This window comes from Balaenoptera physalus, assembly GCF_965194825.1.
Source record: "Balaenoptera physalus genome assembly, chromosome: 3".
Taxonomy (NCBI): Eukaryota; Metazoa; Chordata; class Mammalia; order Artiodactyla; family Balaenopteridae; genus Balaenoptera; species Balaenoptera physalus.
The window spans coordinates 88,874,095-88,897,319 of NC_138890.1; the positions used below are offsets into that span (position 1 = coordinate 88,874,095).

At 34.3% G+C, this 23,225-nt stretch overlaps 1 protein-coding gene across 13 annotated transcripts in view; it reads right to left on the reverse strand.

Annotated features, from left to right (window-relative positions):
• Positions 1-23,225, reverse strand: part of FER (FER tyrosine kinase) — a 441,496-nt gene that overhangs the window by 322,207 nt on the left and 96,064 nt on the right. For 12 of the 13 annotated variants that reach the window (XR_014261909.1, XR_014261910.1, XM_082455757.1 and 9 more), the window contains one exon: positions 20,771-20,870. Coding sequence is in view for 11 of the 13 variants with exons in the window: in XM_082455757.1 (XP_082311883.1) it covers positions 20,771-20,870 (100 nt within the window). In the remaining 2 variants the exon portion in view is untranslated. Of the gene's footprint in view, positions 1-1,818; positions 7,608-20,770; positions 20,871-23,225 lie in introns of those variants that run through there. The other variant, XM_082455755.1, reaches the window with a different exon arrangement.

A 23,225-nucleotide genomic window follows, 5' to 3' on the forward strand; every position in this document is an offset into this window, starting at 1 on the left:
AGACAGGCTAGACTAGCCATTAAGCTAGTCTAGAAAGTCAAGTATTTTTTATTATAAACTTCTGAAGCATTTACCATTTGTTAAATATTATGGTGAAAAGCCTCTGGATAATAAATGAGAAGTGATTATTTTCCAAAAGTAAACCGCAAGTAGTCTCTGCTTTGATTTGGATAAATAAACATTCTCCCACCTTACATTTTTCCTTTCTTTCAAAACGTTCCACCTCAACTACGTAACGTTTACTTACTACTCTGAGTAAAAAGAAAATGAATGAGAATTCATCTTAACTTACAAGTTATTTGGCCTAAATGTCCGCATATGTTTTTTCACTTGGAAGTTAAAGTTCAAGTATGATATGTGGGAACAATGAATGAGCTACCTATTTTACTCAGTGATGTTCTGAGTCAATTTTCATCTCAGCTTCTCCTTTGTTTAGCTGTGCAACCCAAGCAGATCATTTAATCGGAATTTTAGCTTCTAATTTTTAATCCTGGGAGTTAAATCGTGTGCTCTTCTCAATCCATTGGCTTGTGATGGAAATCAAATGGCAGAAAGTTGTCACAATGCACAGTTAACAACAAAGGCTAAAGAAGACAGAATTTGGAGACCTGAAAAAACCTTTTTGATTATATGCTCCTATGAAGCATTAAAAAATACAAGATGTGCATCCATAGTGTACTAGCTTTAATAAATTTCCTAGTATAAGAAAATTTGATGTATCAATCAAGAAATATTTATTGAAATGCATTATGAGTTTTAAACTGTTCAAGGAACTAAAACAGTGATATTTTAAAGTTCAATATAAAATACCTTTAAAAAGCAAGCTTTCTAGTTTGGAAATATCAAGCAAGGAAATACCATTCCCTTGCTTATAGTGACTGCTAGATTCAGTTGACCCACAGTCTTTTAATAACCTATATATTGAATGATATACCATGGTCAAAGCTATATTCTTCCTTTTTTTTCTTAATTATTATTTATTTATTTGGCCACGTGGCTTGAGGGATCTTAGTTCCCCGACCAGGGATCAAACCTGTGCCCCTTGCAGTGGAAGCCCGGAGTCTTAACCACTAGACGGCCAGGGAAGTCCCAAAGCTATATTCTCTAACAGCAAAGCTGTGCTTGGGGGGATTCTGAGTAGCTGGGCAGCAGCATAATTCTGAATCTCCCAAATATCATCTAAAAATATAATAAAGAACAAAAAGAAAAACAAAACCTGCACCCTCAGTATAATAGGCAGAGAATGTCCAAATTTTAAATTTTCAATGAGTAGAAAAATAAACATCAGGGCTTCCCTGGTGGCGCAGTGGTTGAGAATCTGCCTGCCAATGCAGGGGACACGGGTTCGAGCCCTGGTCTGGGAAGATCCCACATGCCGCAGAGCAACTAGGCCCGTGAGCCACAACTACTGAGCCTGCACGTCTGAAGCCTGTGCTCCGCAACAAGAGGCCGCGATAGTGAGAGGCCTGTGCATCGTGATGAAGAGTGGCCCCCCGCTTGCCGCAGCTAGAGAAAGCCCTAGCATAGAAACGAAGACCCAACACAGCCAAAATAAAAATAAATAAATAAATAAAAATAAACATCAAATCTTTGCAAATGATCTCTCACCCTCCCACTGCAAGCATTCATGGACACCAAAGACTGTTCTGGAAAAAAAAAAAGAAAAGAAAAATGCACTAAAGAGAGAAGAGCTAGCAGTATGCCTAAGACTCATCTAAAACCACCATAAGAATAAGAAGACCCACCCTACATGTGAAAGTACTGAAAACGTGTAATGGTAGATCACCAAACTGACTACAAGGTAGGGACTTAAAAGTGTATATGGAAGATAATGGAGGCAGTCTTAGAAAGGTAATACTTCAGGCAAAAATGGTTAAAATGAAGGGACTTTGGTAAAGGGAAAAAGAAAAAGTCCTGAAGAAAGAGAAAATAAAGAAAAATAAAAGGACACAAATCTTTGTCAAGAACATGAAAAGGATGAGATTCTATCCTACTTGGCAAGGTAAAAAGTTAGGCTTACCCTGGGCCTCACTTTTTAACTTGCCAAGTAGGGTAGAATCTCATTCTTTTCATGTTCTTGACAAAGATTTGTGTCCTTTTATTTTTCTTTATTTTCTTTTTCTGCAGGGGAAGGGTAAGCTCTGACAAAGTGAGAGAGTGGCATGGACATATATACACTACCAAACGTAAAATAGATAGCTAGTGGGAAGCAGCCACATAGTACAGGGAGATCAGCTCGGTGCTTTGTGACCACCTAGAGGGGTGGGATAGGGAGGGTGGGAGGGAGAAGCAGACGCAAGAGGGAAGAGATATGGGAACATATGTATATGTAGAACTGATTCACTTTGTTATAAAGCAGAAACTAACACACCATTGAAAAGCAATTATACTCCAATAAAGATGTTAAAAAAAAATAAAAAATAAAGAAAAAAAAAAGTTAGGCTGCCTCAATTTCATGGATGTGGGCAAAAGAGACAAGACTCTTGGGACAGAGACAAAGGACAGTTTATTTCTCACAGCAGTATGAGTAGCTAAAGTATCATCATTTGTGAACAAAAGACCGTAAAGTCAAACAACACCCAACAAATTCACAGAAAATGTATGTACCATGTATAACAGATAAAGGGCTATTCACTGTAATATACCTTTTAAATTCTTAAAATTTTAAGAAAAAAAAAAGACCAAACTTCAATTTTTTTAAATGGGCAAAAGAACTCACTAAAAAATAAATACTTTAAAATGGGCTTTAAACATATAAAGAGGTGGTCAAACCTCAATCCCTCACTCATAATAAAAGAAATGCAAATCAAAAATACCTACCAAATTAGCAAACACTGTTTTGGCAAGGATGTGGAGAAACTGATACTCATACATATCTAGTGGGAATGTAAATCGGTACAATTTTTATAGAAGGAAATTTGGCAATATCTAACAAAACTACACACACATTTATATTTTGACTCTGCATTCACACTTCTAGAAATTTATGCTTAAGATATTCCTTCAACAATAAAAAAAAAAAAGTACACACAAGCTTATTCATGGTAGTAGTATAAATAACTGAAAAAACTACAAATAAACTATATGTCCATACACAGGAAAGTGCTTGAATAACTTATAATGAAGTGCTATGCAGCAATTAAAAAGAATAACAAAGAAATCTACAAACTGAAATATTGAGGTCTTTCAGGATACAATGTCAGGTAGAAAATCAAAATAAAAAAGCATATCATAATATTGTAGTTTTTGTATAAGAAATAAAGAGATATAGTTAAAGAAGATATAGTTCTCTAAATACCTACTTTTGTACAGTTCTGACTTTTGAAACCATTAATGTCTAACCATTAACAAAATAAATAAACAAAATCAACAAGGGTAAGAGCAGAAAAACAACCTAAAATGGGACACAATAGAAACAAATGAACCAAACTGTATTTCCCAGTGAGTAATGTAACCACACTGAAAGGAGTGGGGAAGGAAAGCATTAATCCAAGTAACTTTGGAAACAGTATTTGACTACAGAGGAAGACTAAAGACAAAAAGAGGTCTAAACAAATACTGAACTGTAGTCAGTAGGTTTCTTTTTTCAGAGGCATAAATTAGCAATTCTGAAATTATCTTCTGTTATTTTACGATTGAACAAGTAAGTAGATTGTGAATAATAGTAGCCAGGTGTCTCACTGTCAGAGAAGGAAATTACAAATACGTAAATAGGAAAAGACAGAATGAACTATTTGGTGTTCAACTGGAATTGGAAATATCAATGTGAACACTTCAGTTTTAATATAGATAGAGCAACAGGTATAGAAATAGGCACAGATGCATTTGTGTGTGTGTGTGTGTGTGTGTGTGTGTGAGCGTACATTTGCTTATTTCTTATCTATATCCACTGAAAGCACCTAAAACAAAGACATCCTAGTAGCAATGAGCACACCCAGTGCCCAAATATTGGTTTCTAAATACTATTTTCTACTAAATGGAACTATGACTCCTTAGGGAAATGAAGCAAGACCTAGAGCAGAAAAAGTATAAGATAAGCCAGAAAATAAGTGCTCAATAAATAACAGGAACATGTCAAAAGGACAGAAGAACCAGTTTTTGTTTCTCTCTCATGTACAGACAAAGAAAAGGATAAAGTAAATGTGCTAAAATATTAATATTTAGAGAATATGGGTGAAATATATATGGGAATTCTTTGTATTATTCTTTCAAAATTTCCATTGGTCTGAAATAATGTCAAAATAAAAAGTTAAAAATGGAAAGCTGTAAAAATTGATTAAAGCTCAGAAGTATCTGAATATTCACTAAATCTAAAAAATTCAGTTATTTAGCCTAGAGATTAAAAGTCTCAATGATAGAAAAAAACTTAGTTTTATATGTATGTTTCAAAGCAGGTATGCTTACACTATAGGTAATATTAATAGATAAAGACAGCCAGAATTTTTTTTTAAAAAAACTATCATTCTACTTTATAAGACTAGTCAAGTGTGTGGGAGAACAACATTTACAGCAAATTAAGGGCATTCATCCTTTAAATCTTTATCCAGAGTCCATGACATCCTAAGTTCTGTGAGAGACACATATTCATAGTCTCTTCCTTAAAAATGCTTGACAAGAAAATTAAGATGGAGGTTCACAAAACAGTCATCATAATGTTAGGATATAATTGTAGAAGAGGGAGTGTAGAGATCACCATATATTTAGTATGGATAACCAACTAGTCACTGATCTAAAACTCCTAATAATGTGCTATAATATACAAGGTTATCTAATAAGTTGATGAATATCCTTAATGAAGTGGTTTAAAAGCCACAGGTTATGAGTAGAATATATCTAGAAGAAACATGATATTGGTTTCCTTGGAGGAAAAAAAAACAAACAAACTGGGTAATACGTGGGAGAAAAAGTTTTCACCGTCTACTTACTGATTTGTACCTTGTGATTTTGAATTTGGAACCATATAAGTATGAAGAGGAAGCCCATGAGCCCCACTAAGGGGGGAAAATGGAATCTCAATGGAAATTCCACAAGTTCTCACCAGTCTATCTAACCTCTTATCTGAATAAGGCTGTAGTCCCTCTTGCACTATTTCAATGAATAAACTGCCCTTGCTCTTAGCTAAGACCAATCCACTCCCTTGGGTACTAGATCCATTCTCTCCTATACAACAAGCACGTTGCTCCAGCAATTCTTCCTTCATTCTGCTGCCTCATCAACTTTTCCTTCTTCATGGGAACATTTTTGTCAGCAAACAAGCTACAATAGCTCCTAATCTTTAAAAAAAATTCCCCCTTGACTCTACTTCTTTTACTTAACTCCCTATCTCTCTCTTTCCCTTTACTGCAAAACTTCTAAGAAGATTTGTGTATACTAGTTATCTCCAGTTTTTTTCTTCTCATTCTTTCTTAAACCCATCCCATTTAGGTGTTTCCTTCTACTGTTCCACTGAAACTGTTCTTGTCAAAGTCACCAATAATGTACGTTTTGCTAAATCCAAACTTTAGTCTTCATCTTTTGTCTTAGCAGCATGCAACTGCAAATCACGTGATCATTTGTTCTTCCTTGAAATCCTTTCACCCCATCTGGCTTCCAGAATAATATATTCTTTTGGTTTTCCTTTTATCTTAGTCTTCTTTACAATTTCCTCCACATTTCTGTGACTTCTTAATGTTAGGCTCAGACTTAGGACTCTTTTCTATCTTAATTAACACCCTTTGTAATATCATCAACTCTCATGGCTTTAAATATCAACTAACAATCAGATTGATAGTTCAACCCCAGAAGTCTCCCTGGAACTCCAAAATTAGAGATCCAAGTGCAAATCTGACATCTCCACTTCGATGTCTAATAAGAATCTCAAAACCAAACTCCTGATCTTCACCTCCAAATCTGCTCCTCCTATATTTTTCTCCATCTCAGTAACAACAATGCCATCCTTCCCATTGCTCAGGCCAAAAATATTGGAATCATTCTTGACTTCTTTCTCTCACACTCTACATCTAATTCATCAGCAAATCCTTAAGCTCTACTTTCAGTATATAATAAATCTTCAGTATCCATGGATTCCATATTTCCATGAATTCAGACCTACTGCCTAAAATTTCTTTTTAATCCCAAAATTGATACACACATTGCTTTTCAGGTCAATCATGGACATGCACACATGCAGAGCAGCAAAGGAGTCACCTGATACACACATTCTCAACTGAGGTTGAAAAGCTATGCTCGGCCTTTTTGTTTCAGCTCTTCTACTGTAAACTCCTTTCTGTAGTCTATTTAGTTCCACATTTGTTGCATTTTTGTGCTTTTCGATGGTAACTTTGATTTTAAAATGACCCCCAAGCAGAGTGCTGAAGTGCTGCCTAGTATTCTTATGCTCAAGGAGGCTGTGATGTCCCTGATAGAGCAAATATGTGTTAGATAGCTTTGTTTAGTCGTGAGTTATAGTACTGCTAGCTGTGCGTTCAATGTTAATGAGTCAACAATATATATTAAAGAAGGTGTCTTTAAACAGAAACACACAAAAAACAAAGTGATGTGTTGATCAACTGTCGAAAATGTTGTGACCCTGCTTAAAGGAACCTAATCCCTTATGTTATGCTCACCAGGGGCAATGATTCAGTAATCAGCTAATGCTAATTTAGTATTCACAGTGACTTTTTAGACTATAACTACCATAAATAACAAGAATCAATTGTACATGTATCCAGAATTTGCCCGCTTCTCATCACCTCTGCTGCTACCACCCAGGTCCAAGCCAGCATGAACCCTTGTCTGTATTACTCCAATAGCCTAGAAGTAATCTTACTTACATCCTTCCCCAACCACTCATATGATTCTCAACAAAACTACCAGAATTATCCTGTTAAAATGTAAGTTCATGTCATTCCTTTGCTCAAACCCTCCAATGGTTTTCCATCTTACTCAGAGTAAAAGCCCAAGGGTTTTAAAAGAACCAGCAAGATCCAGCATAAGCTGTGCCTCCCGTACCACCCACCATCATTCTTCCTCTCTGACCTCATCTCATACCTCCACACCTTTCCTTTATCAATCCCTCAGTTCCTGCCACACAGGTGTCTATACCACTCCTCAAATATGCCACACATGATCCCATCTCAATGACTTTGCTTTGGCTTTTCCCTCTACCTGGAGTACTCTTTGTCCCAGGTAATCACATGCTTCACTCCCTCACTTCTTTCACTCTTCATTTAAATGTCTTTCTCCATGACAACTAACCTGATCATCCTCTCAACATCCTATCTACCTACCATGTTTTCTCCACTGTACCTTTTACCACCTAACATACCATATGTTTCATTTATTTATTTTACTAATTAGCTATCTTCTGCTCTAAAATGTAAGCTCAAGGAGGCAGGGATTTCCATATGTTCTGTTATCTACAACATCAGTTATGCAAATAACAGTGCCTGGCACATAACAAGAAAATGCACAAATTAATATAGTTCTTACTTTAAAAAAATAAATTTAAACTTAAATAATTTTTTTAAAATTAAAAGTTATAGAAAGATTACAATTTTACCTTCTGCATCTGTTTATATCATCTTTCTAGTAATCAAGTCCAAAACTAATATTGTTAAGGAGCTCACCTATAAAATATAGAGGAAAATCAGCAAAAGGACATAACTTCTCTTAATCTCGTTGTATATGAAACTTAGCTTTGTTTACTTAATAAAACTAAGCAAAATAGGGACAAATCATATTATTGAACTTTCATATTATTTTTAGGAAGTTATCTGCAGAATATAAATTAATCATGTAGCATATTCCATCCCACATAACATCTCAGCATCTGATGCAAATATTACAGCTATCACTCCAATTTCTGCAGCTTTAACCCAATGCAAATTAGATTAATAACTAAGAGCACCATTACTCCTTATGACATTGTAAAGGTCCTATCATATTAAGCTCCATTCACTGAAAATCATTCTTGCCATAAGGTAGCTGCTGATAGATCATGTATTAATAAGTAGGTCCAAAAAAAGACAAATCCTCCCACTTTCAGGTCATTTCAACAAAACTGATAACCAATAAACATAGCCTGAACTCTACTTTGGTCTTTAGTAGGTCATGCATCCAAAATGCATTTCTTTCATATGCTGAACTGAGAGGTAAATTTGAATTTTGGAGTACTTTTCTAGAGGACCTCCATGCATCATCCATACATGATTCTGATTTTTTTAAATCTCCAAGATTTGGTGATTATCAAATAAGAAAGCCAGTTGCCATTCTTAGTGGACTCAAAATAAGGAAATCAACTAAAAGAGCCTTTTCAAAGTTTTATTCATTTTTTAAATTTAGATTTATTTAAACATGAATTTAACCATCTGTCTCAAGTCTGGACTCATTTCAAACTGGTTTTCATAATTAAAGTACTCTAAAGAGAAAACTCAATGGATCTAATCAATTTTAATTGGCTATAAAATATCACAGAACTATTCATAATATGTGAAGAGGCAATTTAAGAAAATATACTTCTCAATTAGAGAAAACTTTACTTTTGAATGAGTCTTCCGACTAATTCCTGACAGTTCTAGCAGTAGGTACCCTCTTACTATGTCTGCTTAGGGTAAGTGAGGGCTTGTAAATAATCAGGGATATTACCAATCCTTTAGCATTCTTCTTTGTTTCTCATAGAGAAAAAAGAATTTGAAAAGGAGTTTGTTTCCCTGCTCTTGTTATAAAAGGTGAAGAGAGCTCCTTTCAAACTTCTCTAGGCTGACTGGTATGCGCATGTACAATGGGGAAGAGCTCATCCTGTCTTGCTTCTTTCCTGAATATGATGTGCAATAAAACAGAAGCATTCAGACTTCTACCCATGTAAGAGAAGCCCCACAAACGTCTTTGTGGGTATTTTGAGGCTTGGTAAATATTAAACCATAGTGTAATTCTAGCCATCAGAATACATAGTTGTGAAGCAGTTATTTTGACCATCTTTTCTAATATTTCAATATATCTTCAAGTAAGCTAAAAATCTTCAATGCAAAATCATACTTAAATTCACTTAATTCAATACCATCTGGTTCAATATGGTATTCCTTATTTTTTATAAAATTAGCATACGCTTACTCTTAAAAAATATTTTTTAACATTGGAAAAAGGTACTACATGGCGATATGAAGAAAGATGTGCATATAAGTATATAGGTAAAGATTATGTATATTTCCTACAACATAAACAAGTGGGGACTGACCAGAGGGCAGACAGCAGAAGCAAAAAGAACTACAATCCTGCTGCCTGTGGAATGAAAACCACATTCACAGAAAGACAGACAAACTGAAAAGGCAGAGGACTATGTACCAGATGTAGGAACAAGATAAAACACCAGAAAAACAATTAATGAATGGAGATAGGCAACCTTCCAGAAAAATAATTCAGAATAATGACAGTGAAAATGATCCAGGACCTCAGAAAAAGAATAGAGGCAAAGATCGAGAAGATGCAAGAAATGTTTAACAAAGACCTAGAAGAATTAAAGAACAAACAAACAGAGAAAAATAATACAATAACTGAAATGAAAAATACACAGAAGGAATCAATAGCAGAATAACTGAGGCAGAAGAAAGGATAAGTGACCTGGAAGACAGAATGGTGGAAATCACTGCTGTCAAACAGAATAAAGAAAAAAGAATGAAAAGAAATGAAGACAGCCTAAGAGACCTCTTGGACAACACTAAATGCAGCACTTCAGACCTAGGGAAACATATAGACTGAAAGTGAGGGGAAAAAGATACTCCATGCAAATAGAAATCAAAAGAAAGCTGGAGTAACAATAATCATATTAGATAAAATAGACTTTAAAATAAACAATGTTAAAAGAGATGAAAATGACACTACATAATGATCAAGGGATCAATCCAAGAAGAAGATATAAAAATTGTAAATATTTATGCACCCAACACAGGAGCACATCAATACATAAGGCAACTGCTAACAGCTATAAAAGAGGAAATCAACAGTAACACAATAATAGTGGGGGACTTAAACACCTCACTTACACCAATGGACAGATCATCCAGACAGAAAATTAATAAGGAAACACAAGCATTAAATGACAAAATAGACCACATAGATTTAATTGATATTTATAGGACACTCCATCTGAAAACAGCAGATTACACTTTCTTCTCAAGTGTACACAGAACATTCTCCACGATAGATCACATCTTGGGTCATAAATCAAGCCTCGATAAACTTAAGAAAATTGAAATCATATCAAACATCTTTTCCGACCATAATGCTATGAGATTAGAAATGAATTACAGGGAAAAATATGTAAAAAGCACAAACACATGTAGGCTAAACAATACGTTACTAAATAAGCAAGAGATCACTGAAGAAATCAAAGAGGAAATCAAAAAATACCTAGAGACAAATGACAATGAAAACATGACGATCCAACACCTATGGGATGCAGCAAAAGCAGTTCTAAGAGGAAAGTTTATAGCAATACAATCCAACCTCAAGAAACAAGAAAAATCTCAAATAAACAATCTAACCTTACACCTAAAGGAACTACAGAAAGAAGAACAAACAAAACGCAAAGTTAGCAGAAGGAAAGAACTTTAAAGATCAGAGCAGAAAGAAATGAAATAGAAACAAAGATAACAGCAAAGATCAATAATACTAAAAGCTGGTTCTTTGAGAAGATAAACACAGTTGATAAACCTTTAGCCAGACTCATCAAGAAAAGAGGGAGAGGGCTTCCCTGGTGGTGCAGTGGTTGAGAATCCGCCTGCCAATGCAGGGGACACGGGTTCGAGCCCTGGTCTGCGAAGATCCCACATGCCGCGGAGCAACTGAGCCCGTGAGCCACAACTACTGAGCCTGTGTATCAGGAGCCTGTGCTCCGCAACAAGAGAGGCCGCGATAGTGAGAGGCCTGCGCACCGTGATGGAGACTGGCCCCTGCTCGCCGCAACTAGAGAAAGCCCTCGCACAGAAACGAAGACCCAACACAGCCAAAAATAAATAAATAAATAAATAAATAAATTTATTTAAAAAAAAAAAGAGGGAGAGGACTCAAATCAGTAAAATTAGAAATGAAAAAGGAGAAGTTACAATGGACACTGCAGAAATACAAAGCATCATAAGAGACTACTACAAGCAACTCTATGCCAATAAAATGGACAACCTGGAAGAAATGGACAAGTTCTTAGAAAGGTATAACCTTCCAAGACTGAACCAGGAAGAAATAGAAAATATGAACAGACCAATCACAAGCACTGAAATCGAAATTGTGATTAAAAATCTTCCAACAAACAAAAGTCAGGACCAGATGGCTTCACAGATGAATTCTACCAAACATTTAGAGAAGAGCTAACACCCATCTTTCTCAAACTCTTTCAAAAAATTGCAGAGGGAGGAACACTCCCAAACTCATTCTACGAGGCCACCGTCACCCCGATACCAAAACCAGACAAAGATACTACAAAAAAAGAAAATTACAGACCAATATCACTGATGAATATAGATGCAAAAATCCTCAACAAAATGCCAGCAAACAGAATCCAGCAACACATTAAAAGGATCATACACCATGATCAAGTGGGATTTATCCCAGGGATGCAAGGATTTTCAGTATATGCAGATCAATCAATTTGATACACCATATTAACAAACTGAAGAATAAAAATCATATGATCATCTCAACAGATGCAGAAAAAGCTTTTGACAAAATACAACACCCATTTATGATAAAAACTTTCCAGAAAGTGGGCACAGAGGGAACTTATCTCAACATAATAAAGGCCATATAAGACAAACCCACAGCCAACATCATTCTCAATGGTGAAAAACTGAAACCATTTCCACTAAGATCAGGAACAAGACAAGGTTGCCCACTCTCACCACTGTTATTCAACATAGCTTTGGAAATTTTAGCCACAGCAATCAGAGAAGAAAAAGAAATAAAAGGAATGCAAATTGGAAAAGAAGAAGTAAAACTGTCACTGCTTGCAGATGACATGATGCTATACATAGAAAATTCTAAAGATGCTACCAGAAAACTATTAGAGCTAATCAATGAATTTGGTAAAGTAGCAGGATACCAAATTAATGCACAGAAATCTCTTGCATTCCTATACACTAATGATGAAAAATCTGAAAGAGAAATTAAGGAAACAATCCCATTCACCACTGCAACAAAAAGAATAAAATACCTAGCAGTAAACCTATTTAAGGAGGTAAAAGACCTGTACTCAGAAAACTAGAAGACACTGATGAAAGAAGTCAAAGATGACACAAACAGATGGAGAGATATACCATGTTCTTGGATTGGAAGCATCAACATTGTGAAAATGACTATACTACCCAAAGCAATCTACATATTCAATGCAATCCCTATCAAATCACCAGTGGCAATTTTACAGAACTAGAACAAAAAATCTTAAAATCGGTATGGAGACACAAAAGACCCCAAATAGCCAAAGCAATCTTGAGGGAAGAAAACGGAGCTGGAGGAATCAGACTCCCTGACTTCAGACTATACTACAAAGCTACGGTAATCAAGACAATATGGTACTGGCACAAAAACAGAAATACAGATCAAGGGAACAGGATATAAAGCCCAGAGATAAACCCAGGCACCTATGGTCAACTAATTTATGACAAAGGAGTCAAGGATATACAATGGAGAAAGACAGTCTCTTCAATAAGTGGTGCTGGGAAAACTGGACAGCTACATGTAAAAGAATGAAATTAGAACACTCCCTAACACCATACACAAAAATAAGCTCAAAATGGATTCGAGACCTAAATGTAAGACCGGCTACTGTAACACTCTTAGAGGAAAACATAGGAAGAACACTCTTTGACATAAATCACAGCAAGATCTTTTTTGATCCACCTCCTAGAGTAATGGAAATAAAAACAAAAATAAACAAATGGGACCCAATGAAACTTCAAAGCTTTTGCACAGCAAAGGAAACCATAAACAAGACGGAGAGACAACCCTCAGAATGGGAGAAAATATTGCAAATGAATCAACGGACAAAGGATTAATCTCCAAAATATATAAGCAGCTCACGTAGCTCACTATTAAAAAAACAAACAACCCAATCCAAAAATGGGCAGAAGACCTAAATAGATATTTCTCCAAAGAAGACATACAGATGGCCAAGAGGCACATGAAAAGCTGCTCAACATCACTAAATATTAGAGAAATGCAAATCAAAACTACAATGAGGTATCATCTCACAACAATTAGAATGGGCATCATTAGAAAATCCACAAACAACAAATGCTGGAGAGGGTGTGGAGAAAAGGGAACCCTCTTGCACTGTTGGTGGGAATGTAAATTGGTACAGCCACTATGGAGAACAGTATGGAGGTTCCTTAAAAAACTAAAAATAGAATTATCATATTACCCAGCAATCCCACTAGTGGGCATATGCCCAGAGAAAACCATAATTCAAAAAGACACATGCATCTCTATGTTCATTGCAACACTATATACAATAGCCAGGTCACAGAAGCAACCTGAATGCCCATCGACAGATGAATGCATAAAGAAGATGTGGTACATATATACAATGGAATATTACTCAGCCATAAAAAGGAACAAAATTGGGTTATTTGTAGAAATGCGGATGGACCTAGAGACTCTCATACAGAGTGAAGTATGTCAGAAAAAGAAAAACAAATATCGTGTATTAACGCATACATGTGGAATCTAGAAAAATGGTACAGGTTAACTGGTTTGCAAGGCAGAAATAGAGACACAGATGTAGAGAACAAACATATGGACACCAAGGGGGGGAAGTCGGGGTGGGGGGACTGAATTGGGGGGAAAAAAAAAGTGGAGATTACAGTGAACCAAAAAGAAATCTGGGAGTGAATAAACTCATAACAACTTTCAGAACAAATGAAGAAAGACGATGAAGTCCACTAAGACTGTAAAACTTAAGTTAATGTGTTAAGTAGACACATGGATGATTTAAGAAAAGACCCACATCATAATTATCCAGGCAAAATCTATAATGCCTAAGATGAAAAATATTCTACATGAGATTAAAGGGAGATTAGACACTGCAGAAAACGAGATTAGTAAAATTGTAGATATAATCATAGAAACTAACCAAAATGAAACAGAAAGCAAAAAAGACAAGGGGAAAAAAATAAACAGACCATCAGTTGGCTGTGAGGCAAATACAAACAGCCTAATACACATGTAACTGGAGTCTTCAAAGGACAGCAGAAAGAGAGACGTAGACAGAAAATATACATGAAGAAATAACAGCTGAAAGTTTTCCAAATTTGATGAAAATTATAAACCCTCAGGTATAAGAAGCTCAAAACCCACAAACAGAAGGAGAAAAAAAAACTTACAGGAAGGCACATCATAATCAAATTGCTCAAAATCAACAATAAAAAGGAAATCCTAAAAGCTGCCAAAGGGATATAAAACATGCAGAGCAACAAAGAAAAGTATGAGAACAGATTTCTCCTTGACATGACCAAAGGGCAACATCTTTAAAGATCCAACAGGGAAAAAACCACCTGCTAAAAGAAAATTCTATACCCTACAAAAATATATTTCAAAATCAAAGGTGAAATTAAAACTTTTTCAGATGTACAAAAGCTGAAAGAACTTACTACGTGTAGACTTACAAGAAATGTTAAAGTAAGTCATTCAGGCAAAAGTAAAATGATACCAGATGGAATAAAGAATGCTAGGAAAGATAACTACATGGATAAACATATAAGATGTTTTATTATAATTTTAAAGATACTTGACTAAACAAAAACAAAAATATTAACAATATAGTACAAACTTAAAAACATATGCAAAAGTAAAATATATCACAACAATAGCACAAATATAGGAAGACTATACCAGTGTAAGGATTCCTTATTATACACAAGATGATATAATATCACTTGAAGGTATACTATGGTAAAGCAAAAATAAAATAACAAAAGAAAAAGTTACAGCTAATAAGACAACAAAGGAGATAAATGGGAATCTTAATAAATTTTTTTCAATTAATCCAAAAGAAGGCAGAAAAAAGGAAAAGGAGAATAAAGAACTGATGAAACAAAGAGAAAAAAAAACTGCAAGATGACAGACAGATTTAAACCTAACATTGTCAAAATCAGTCACATTAACTATAGTCTAACTATCCCAATTAAAATGTAAAGATTATCAAGATAAAAAAGCAAGACCTAATTATATGGTGCACTTCAACTATATAAAGACTAAAAAATGTTGAAGTAAAAGGATGAAAAAAAGATATATCATGTAAACACTAATCAAAGTATCTAATATTAATATCAGATAGAACAGATAACACAGCAAAGAATACTACCAGGGATAATAAAGGTCATTTCATACGACAAAAGGGTCAGGGCATCAAGAGGATACAACAATCATGACTACTTTTACACCTAATAACAAGAATTTCAAAATACATTAAGCAAAAAACTGACAAAACTATGAGAAGAAATAGACAAATCTACAATTACAGTGGGAGATTTCAATTGCCCTCTCTCAATAATTGATGGAACAAGTAGACAGAAAATCTGTAACAACATAAAAATTTTTAATAACACTATTAACCAACTGGCCCAAGATAGCAATATAGACCACTGCAACCAACAACAGCAGAATACATATTCTTATCAAGTGCACATGAAGCATTTACCAAGATAAACCATACTATGAGCCATATAACATGTATTCATAAATGTAAAAGGAATAAAGTCACAAAAAGAATATTCTCAGACTAAATGAAATTAAATTATAAATGAAAAATAGAAACTTTTTTTAATGTCAAAATTTTAGGAAACCAAATACATTTCTAAATAACCTATGTATCAAAGAAAAAAAAGGCCAAAAGGAAATACTTTAAGTATTTTGAACTGAAGAAAAATGAAGACACAATATATACAAATGTATGGAATGTTGCTAAAACAGTCCTTAGGGAAATTCATAGCACTAAATGCTTATATTAGAAAAGAAGATAATTCTCAAATCAATGATCTTAGTTAGCTTCCACATTAAAAAGAAAAAGAAAAAATAGAAAAACTGGTGCAAACTAAGCCTAAAGCAAGCAGAAGGAAAAAAAAAAAACAAAGATTAGAGATAAATCAATTAAATAGAAAGCAGAAAAATAGAAAGAAAATAAAGCCTAAAGCCGATCTTTGAGAAGATTAATAAAATTGATAAACCTCTAGCCAAAATGATTAGGAAAAAAAGAGAAGACACAAAGTACCAATAACAAAAATGAGAAAAAAAATATCACCACAGATTCTACAAATATAAAAAGGTGGATAAGGGAGTATTCTGAACACCTTGGTACCAATAAATTAAACAAATGAAGTGGACAATTCCTTGAAAGATACAACCTACTAAAACTCAAAGAAAAAGATAAACAGAATAGCCTATATCAATTAAAGAAATTGAATTTATAGTTTAAAAATCTTAGCAAGAAAGAAAAAAATAAAGCAAGCAGACCCAGATGGCTTCACAAGTGAATTCTACCAATATTTAAGAAATATTAAGAATTAAACACAAATATTTCTAAGAGGGGGCAATCATGCAGAGGACAGTATTATCCTTATACAAAAATGAGACAAAGATAGTAAAAGAAACAGACGAATTTGAAAATCCAAAAAAACTTAGCCAACCATATCAAACAACATAAAAAATAATAATACATCATAACCAAGAGGAGTTTATTCCAGGAATGTGAAGTTGGTATAATATTTTAAAAATCAATCAAAATAATTCACCATATCAAGGTAAAAGAAGAAAAAAAATATCCATCTCCACAGATATGGAAAAAGCATTTGACAAAATATAACATCCATTCTTAAGCAGGAATAAAAAGGAACTTCTTCAACCCGATAAAAGGAAAAACCAGGCTTCCCTGGTGGCGCAGTGGTTGAGAATCTGCCTGCCAATGCAGGGGACACGGGTTCGAACCCCGGTCTGGGAAGATCCCACACACCACGGAGCAACTAGGCCCGTGAGCCACAACTACTGAGCCTGCGCGTCTGGAGCCTGTGCTCCGCAACAAGAGAGGCCGCGATAGTGAGAGGCCCGCGCACCGTGATGAAGAGTAGCCCCCGCTTGCCACAACTGGAGAAAGCCCTCACACAGAAACGAAAACCCAACACAGCCAAAAATTAATTAATTAATTAATTAATTAATTAATTAATTAATTTTTAAAGAAAAAGAAAAACCTTTGAAAAACTACAGTTAACTTCATATTTATGATGAAAGTCTTTCCCCTAAGATCAGGGACAAGGCAAACATGTTTGCTCTTTCTATGTCTGTTCAACACTATACTGGAGGGTCTAGCTAGGGCAATTAGGCAAGAAAAAGAAAAAAAAAAAAGACAACCAGATTGAAAAGGAAGAGGAAAACTGTCTTTGTTCATAGACAATATGGTCTTATAGGAGTTCTTTTGAGAAGTCATCTACTCTTTATAAAGATGATGTGACGGCAAATGTTTTCATTTACAGCCATTATGTCAGAACCTTAGTTTGGACACAAGCTTTATGGATTCACAAAATTGTTTTATGGCAAACCTAACAATGTGTTTAACTAACTAAAAGTATTCAGAACTTAATATGCTATAGGAAAGTAAAACCTGTGTATTTTGCATTCAAGAACTTATTATTCCATGCTATCATGAAACACTCTATTAACTTCAGCTCAATAGGCTAAAATTATTTTGGTTGTTCTCAGCATACATGTTATAAATAATAATCAATAGACTAATGTCCAAATTAGTCCAAGTCAATTTAAGACAAACATTTGTTCCCTTGACACAGCATAGAGCAAAATGACTTTGATATTTAGGGTATATTATTCAATACCAAAAAATTTAACTAAAATGGTGCTATATTCATATTACAAATGAATGTTATATTTTACATTAGACAACATAAATCAGTGTTCCTTTGGATATAAATTCTAACATTGAAAATTTAAAATATTTTGTTTAATCCATACAGCAGGGGTCAGGAGTTTGGAATTTCAGTATTAACCCAGGCTTCCAGCTCATCTGCTACTGCTGCTGAACCTCCAGTTGCAGTAACTGAACCCTTGATTCCAAACCAATTCTTGATCAAATCCAGAATTTAACCCTTACTTACTATAGGAGCTATTTCTGGGTCCTATCTCCCCCAAAGCCTTGTCTCCTCAAGCTGGACACTATATATCAGATTGGGTTTTTAAATAGCTTTTCCAAGACCTCCTAATGTCTAAAGCAACAACTCTGAATGCCAGAGCCACAGCTTGGGTATCCACCACCAGTGCCCCAGCAATTCCTAGAGCCTATTCCAGAAATGTCCTGGTGTGGCCTCTCCAGATAAACTAAGGTTCTGACATAAAGCCTGTAAATGTTGGAAGAATTTGCCAACACATCATTCTTATAAAGAGTAAATAACTTCACAAAAAAAAACCTATTTCCATGTTAAAGGTAGAAGAAGGAGTTTGAAAACAGATACAAAATTTTCAAAAATATGATTTTATACTTTTTCATGTAATCATGAGTATAAAGATAGTTGTGATTATAAAAGGGGAATTCACATATGTCTCATGCATTTACATAGTTATATAAGAACTTACTTTAAAAGTATATACTCTATACATTATAAATTGATTTAATGGGAGTAATCAAATTCTTGAAAATAAAAAAGTACTATCACTAATACCTTTAGAAAGAAAATGTAAATAAGCTCACATATTTTAACTTCAGGAGACTCAGTCAAATAATACATTTCTTAAGATCAATTAAAACTACGGTCTTCAGATTTTCTAGTTGCCTTCTTACTACTGATACAACACTGAATGGTATTTTATCTCTATAATAAATAATAAAGATAAGTAATAAAGAACAATTATTACCTGTGAATAATCTTTGATAATATAAACTTTAGGTACAAGAACTATTTAAAACTTTATTATGATATCAGAATTAGATTTCATTTTTTAAACAAAAACTATGTCTTTAAAAGTAGGTATCAAACACTTGGGAGTAATTATGTACTTCTTTTCCTAACTAATCATTCTCCAACAGACATAGACCTAGTGTGATATACTTCGCATAGATGGATTACAATATAGTTGGATTAAGTCACCACTTGCTCTGGCTGAATTTAATGTGTGGATATTTATAATATAGGAAACTAATTTGAGAATGCTAGCCAAGCATTATGTAATGAACTTTATAAAAATAACCCTTTGACAGATTGAGTAGTAATGCTCAATGTACAAAACTATTTCTGAATCACTCTTGATGGTTTAGCAAGGGATCCCTTGTATAAAGACTAAATTTTGAAAAACAGTAAAGACTTGCAGTTCCCAAGTTAGAATATCAACTAGAAGTGGGTAAGCTCCTTGAATGTTTGAATCTCAATAACTTAAAGATAGCAAATGCTCAGTAAATACTTCTTGATTATATAAAGCACTCTTTAAAATAAAAAAGGAATAATAATTAGGTATACAAAGTTTGAAAATTATGAAATAATCATACAACATTGGAACTTACATCTAAGACTACCTGACTCCAAAGACTGACTCATCTTTCCACTATTGCATTTTTTCTTTTCTTCACTTAAATAACTTACATAACTGAATTACAAAAGCATTTTAAAAGATATGTTTGCATTAAAAAGAGATCGTAATCTCAAAATGCTGGTTGAGGTACAAGAAAAATAAGTAAAAATAAGTAAACTGTGAATACTAATTCATCTAGAAACACTGCAAGAAGCAGAAACGTGAAATAAATGTGGGAGGGATGGAGACAGGGAGAAAGGGAGACACAAAGTAAATGCTGAAGGGAATACTGGGAGAAGGGAGGGCAAGGGAGAGAAGAGGAGGGACAGAGAAGGAAGGAGAGGAAGGAAGTAGGGAGGAGCAAGAGGAGGAGGGAAAGGGAGACAGAAAGGGAGGAGGGGGGGAAACTGCATCGAAATCAGTCTCCCTTCTAGTCTACTGGGAATAACAACAAAAACACAGTATTTTCATTGTGTAAGGTATATCCAAATATAGGAGCTGTTTATTTCATTTACCTCAACCAAATGACAAAATAATATACAAGTAAAAGAAAAAGAGAAAATACATTAATAAATGAGAAAAGTAAATTTAATAATTAAAAAAATGTTTTAAAAAGAGTTGCTAATAATGCTTCTATTTAACCAGAAAACAACAAAAATTTTATAATTAAAAAAAATCTGAATATGAAGACTATTTAGTCACATTTAAAAACTATAACCACAGATCTTTGATTAAAACATAATGTTTCTCTTTCCATTTACTTCCAAAGCTTATTATGAAAATTTTAGTACAATATAGATATAAAATTAAGCTATGAAAGCAAAACTAAGCTATAAAATGACTTGTGATTTTAATGGCATTTAAATACAGGTAAAAAGAGGATCAATAAAAGCTTCTAAACAAATACAACTTTATTTTTCTTATTTAGTGCTCAGTAATTAAGTAAGTAAATCTGAAGCCTATGAGAAAAATTTAAACATTCCTTGCATTCTATTACAAGTACTGCATAATTCTATTAATAGTATGAACTACTCAAAAATAGTTTCCATTATTTTAAAAAAACAAAACAAAAAAAGAAATACTTATTACATAGTTTGGTAATTAGTCTATTTTGGCTTATTTTAATATTTTTTAAATGTGAATTGGTCTAAGTGGAATCATTCCACCACTTATAAAGATAACTTTCAAATGATAAGAATAAAAATCACTAAAATAAACATTTTTTATAATTGCATCATACCTTTAGCTACAGCTTCTTTATATTTCTCTTTGGCAGAATTCATTTCTTTTATTAATTGTCTATAGCTTGTTTTTAATTTCTCTAATTCTGTCTTGGTGACCTGTCAAAAAGAGAAATGAAAAAACATTTTTTAATGCTTAAATTTATATCAGTCAAGAACTTAAATTCCAAAGCATTAACAGATGCATATTTTACTGCTTATGGGTCAGAGGTGCTCTTTAATATACAATTATAACCAATAAACTAAAATTAGCTTAGAAATCGGTGATAAATTCAACAGCATATGAAAAAAAAAAAACATTTCCTAAAAAGAAGAGCAGATCATGAAATAGTGCTGTCATCATCTAGAATGTAAAGGCCAATAATTAATTGCTGTGTACAAAAATATTTTCTCTAATAAAAAAAATAATTTAAAATACTTATTTTAATTGTACAGAATAACTCTGAGTTGTCATAATTCACCAGTTCTAACATGATTTTTTTTTTCACATTGTAACATCTCTGAAAAGATGTACCTAACAATCATTGCTGGCCAGGCAGCAATCATGACAGTGGTCACTGCATGCACACATGATCTTGGTTATTATTTCTACAGAAAGGCTAGACAAATCCAAGTCCTTGACTCTGTAGTCAAAAAGCCATAACAAGCATTTGAGAAAAAATTGAGAGTCTTAGATTGTATCTGAAAAACTTCTAATAAGCCTTCTGAGAAGAGTAAGAAATTAGCAGCATTAGAAACTTGCTAAAGGGGCATAAGCAACTTGGAAGAAAATCCCAGAGCCCACTTTAAACAAATTCTGCATCACAAATGTTCTTGACAGCATGGAGGATTGCACTGTGTAAATAAACAAAAATATCTACAACTATGATATAGATATAAATGAGTTCAAATCATTCCCTTTTAAAAAGAACCTCACTGGTTAACATTTTGTTTTTAATGGACTTTACCTTTTAGAGCAGTTTTAGTATCACAGCCAAATTTAGCACAAAGTACAGAGATTCCCCAGTTGTCTTTTACCCTGACTCATGCACAGCCTCCCTGATTATCAACATACTCCACTAGAGTATGTTTGTACATTTTTACAACTGATAAACCTACAATGACACATCATTATCACACAAGTCCATAGTTTACATTAAGTTCCACTCTTGGTGTACATTTTATGGTTTTGAACAAACATATAATGACATGTATCCACCATTATAGTACCATACACAGTTGTTTCACTGTCATAAAACCCTCTGTGCTCCACCTATTCACTAACCCCTGGGAACCAATGATCTTTTTACTGTCTTCATAGTTTTGACTTTTCCAGAATATCATATAGTTAGAATCATACATATTTTTCAGATTGGCTTCTTTCACTTAGTAATATGCATTTAAGGTTCCTCCATGTCTTTCTGTGGCTTGGTAGCTCATTTCCTTTGAGCTCTGAATATTATTCCATTGTCTGGATGCACTACAGTTTATCCACTCACTTACTAAAGGACTTCTTGGTAGCTTCCAAGTTTTGACAATTATGAATAAAGCTGTTATAAACAGCTATGTGTGGGCTTTAGTGTAGACATATGTTTTCAACTCCTCTGGGTAAATACTAAGGAGCTCAATTGCTGGGTCCTATGGTAAGAGTATTTTTAATTTTGTAAGAAACAGCCAAACTGCCTTCCAAAGTGGCTGGATTATTTTGCATTCCCACCAGCAATGAATGAGAGTTCCTGTTGCTCCACAACCTCACCAGTATTGGGTGTTGTCAACGTTCTGGATTTGGGGCATTCTAATAGATGCGTAGTGGTATTTCATTGTTCCTTCAATTTGCATTTCCCTGATGACATATGATGTTGAGCAACTTTTTATATGCTTATTTGCCATCTGTATATCTTCTTTGGTGAGGTGTTTGTTTTTTAATCAGGCTGCTGGTTTTCTTAGTAGACTTCTAAGAGTTCTTTGTGTATTTTTTTTATTAATTTTTTTTACTTTTGGCTGTGTTGGGTCCCCGTTGCTGGACGCAGGCTTTCTCTAATTGCAGCGAGCGGGGGCTACTCTTTGTTGTGGTTCACAGGCTTCTCATTGTGGTAGCTTCTCTTGTGTGGAGCACGGGCTCTAGACACGCAGGTTTCAGTAGTTGCAGCACGTGGGCTAAGCAGTTGCGGCATGCGGGCTTGAGTAGTTGCGGCGCATGGGCTCAGTAGTTGTGGCTCGCAGGCTCTAGAGTGCAGGCTCGGTAGTTGCGGCTCACGGGATTAGTTGCTCCGCAGCATGTGGGATCTTCTTGGACCAGGGATCGAACCTATGTCCCCTGCATTGGCAGGCAGATTCTTAACCACTGTGCCACCAGGGAAGAGTTATTTGTGTATTTTAGATAACAGTCTTTTATCAAATGTGCCTTTGCAAATATTTTCTCCCAGTCTATGGCTTATCTTCTCATTCCTTTGATATTGTATTTTGCAGAGCAGA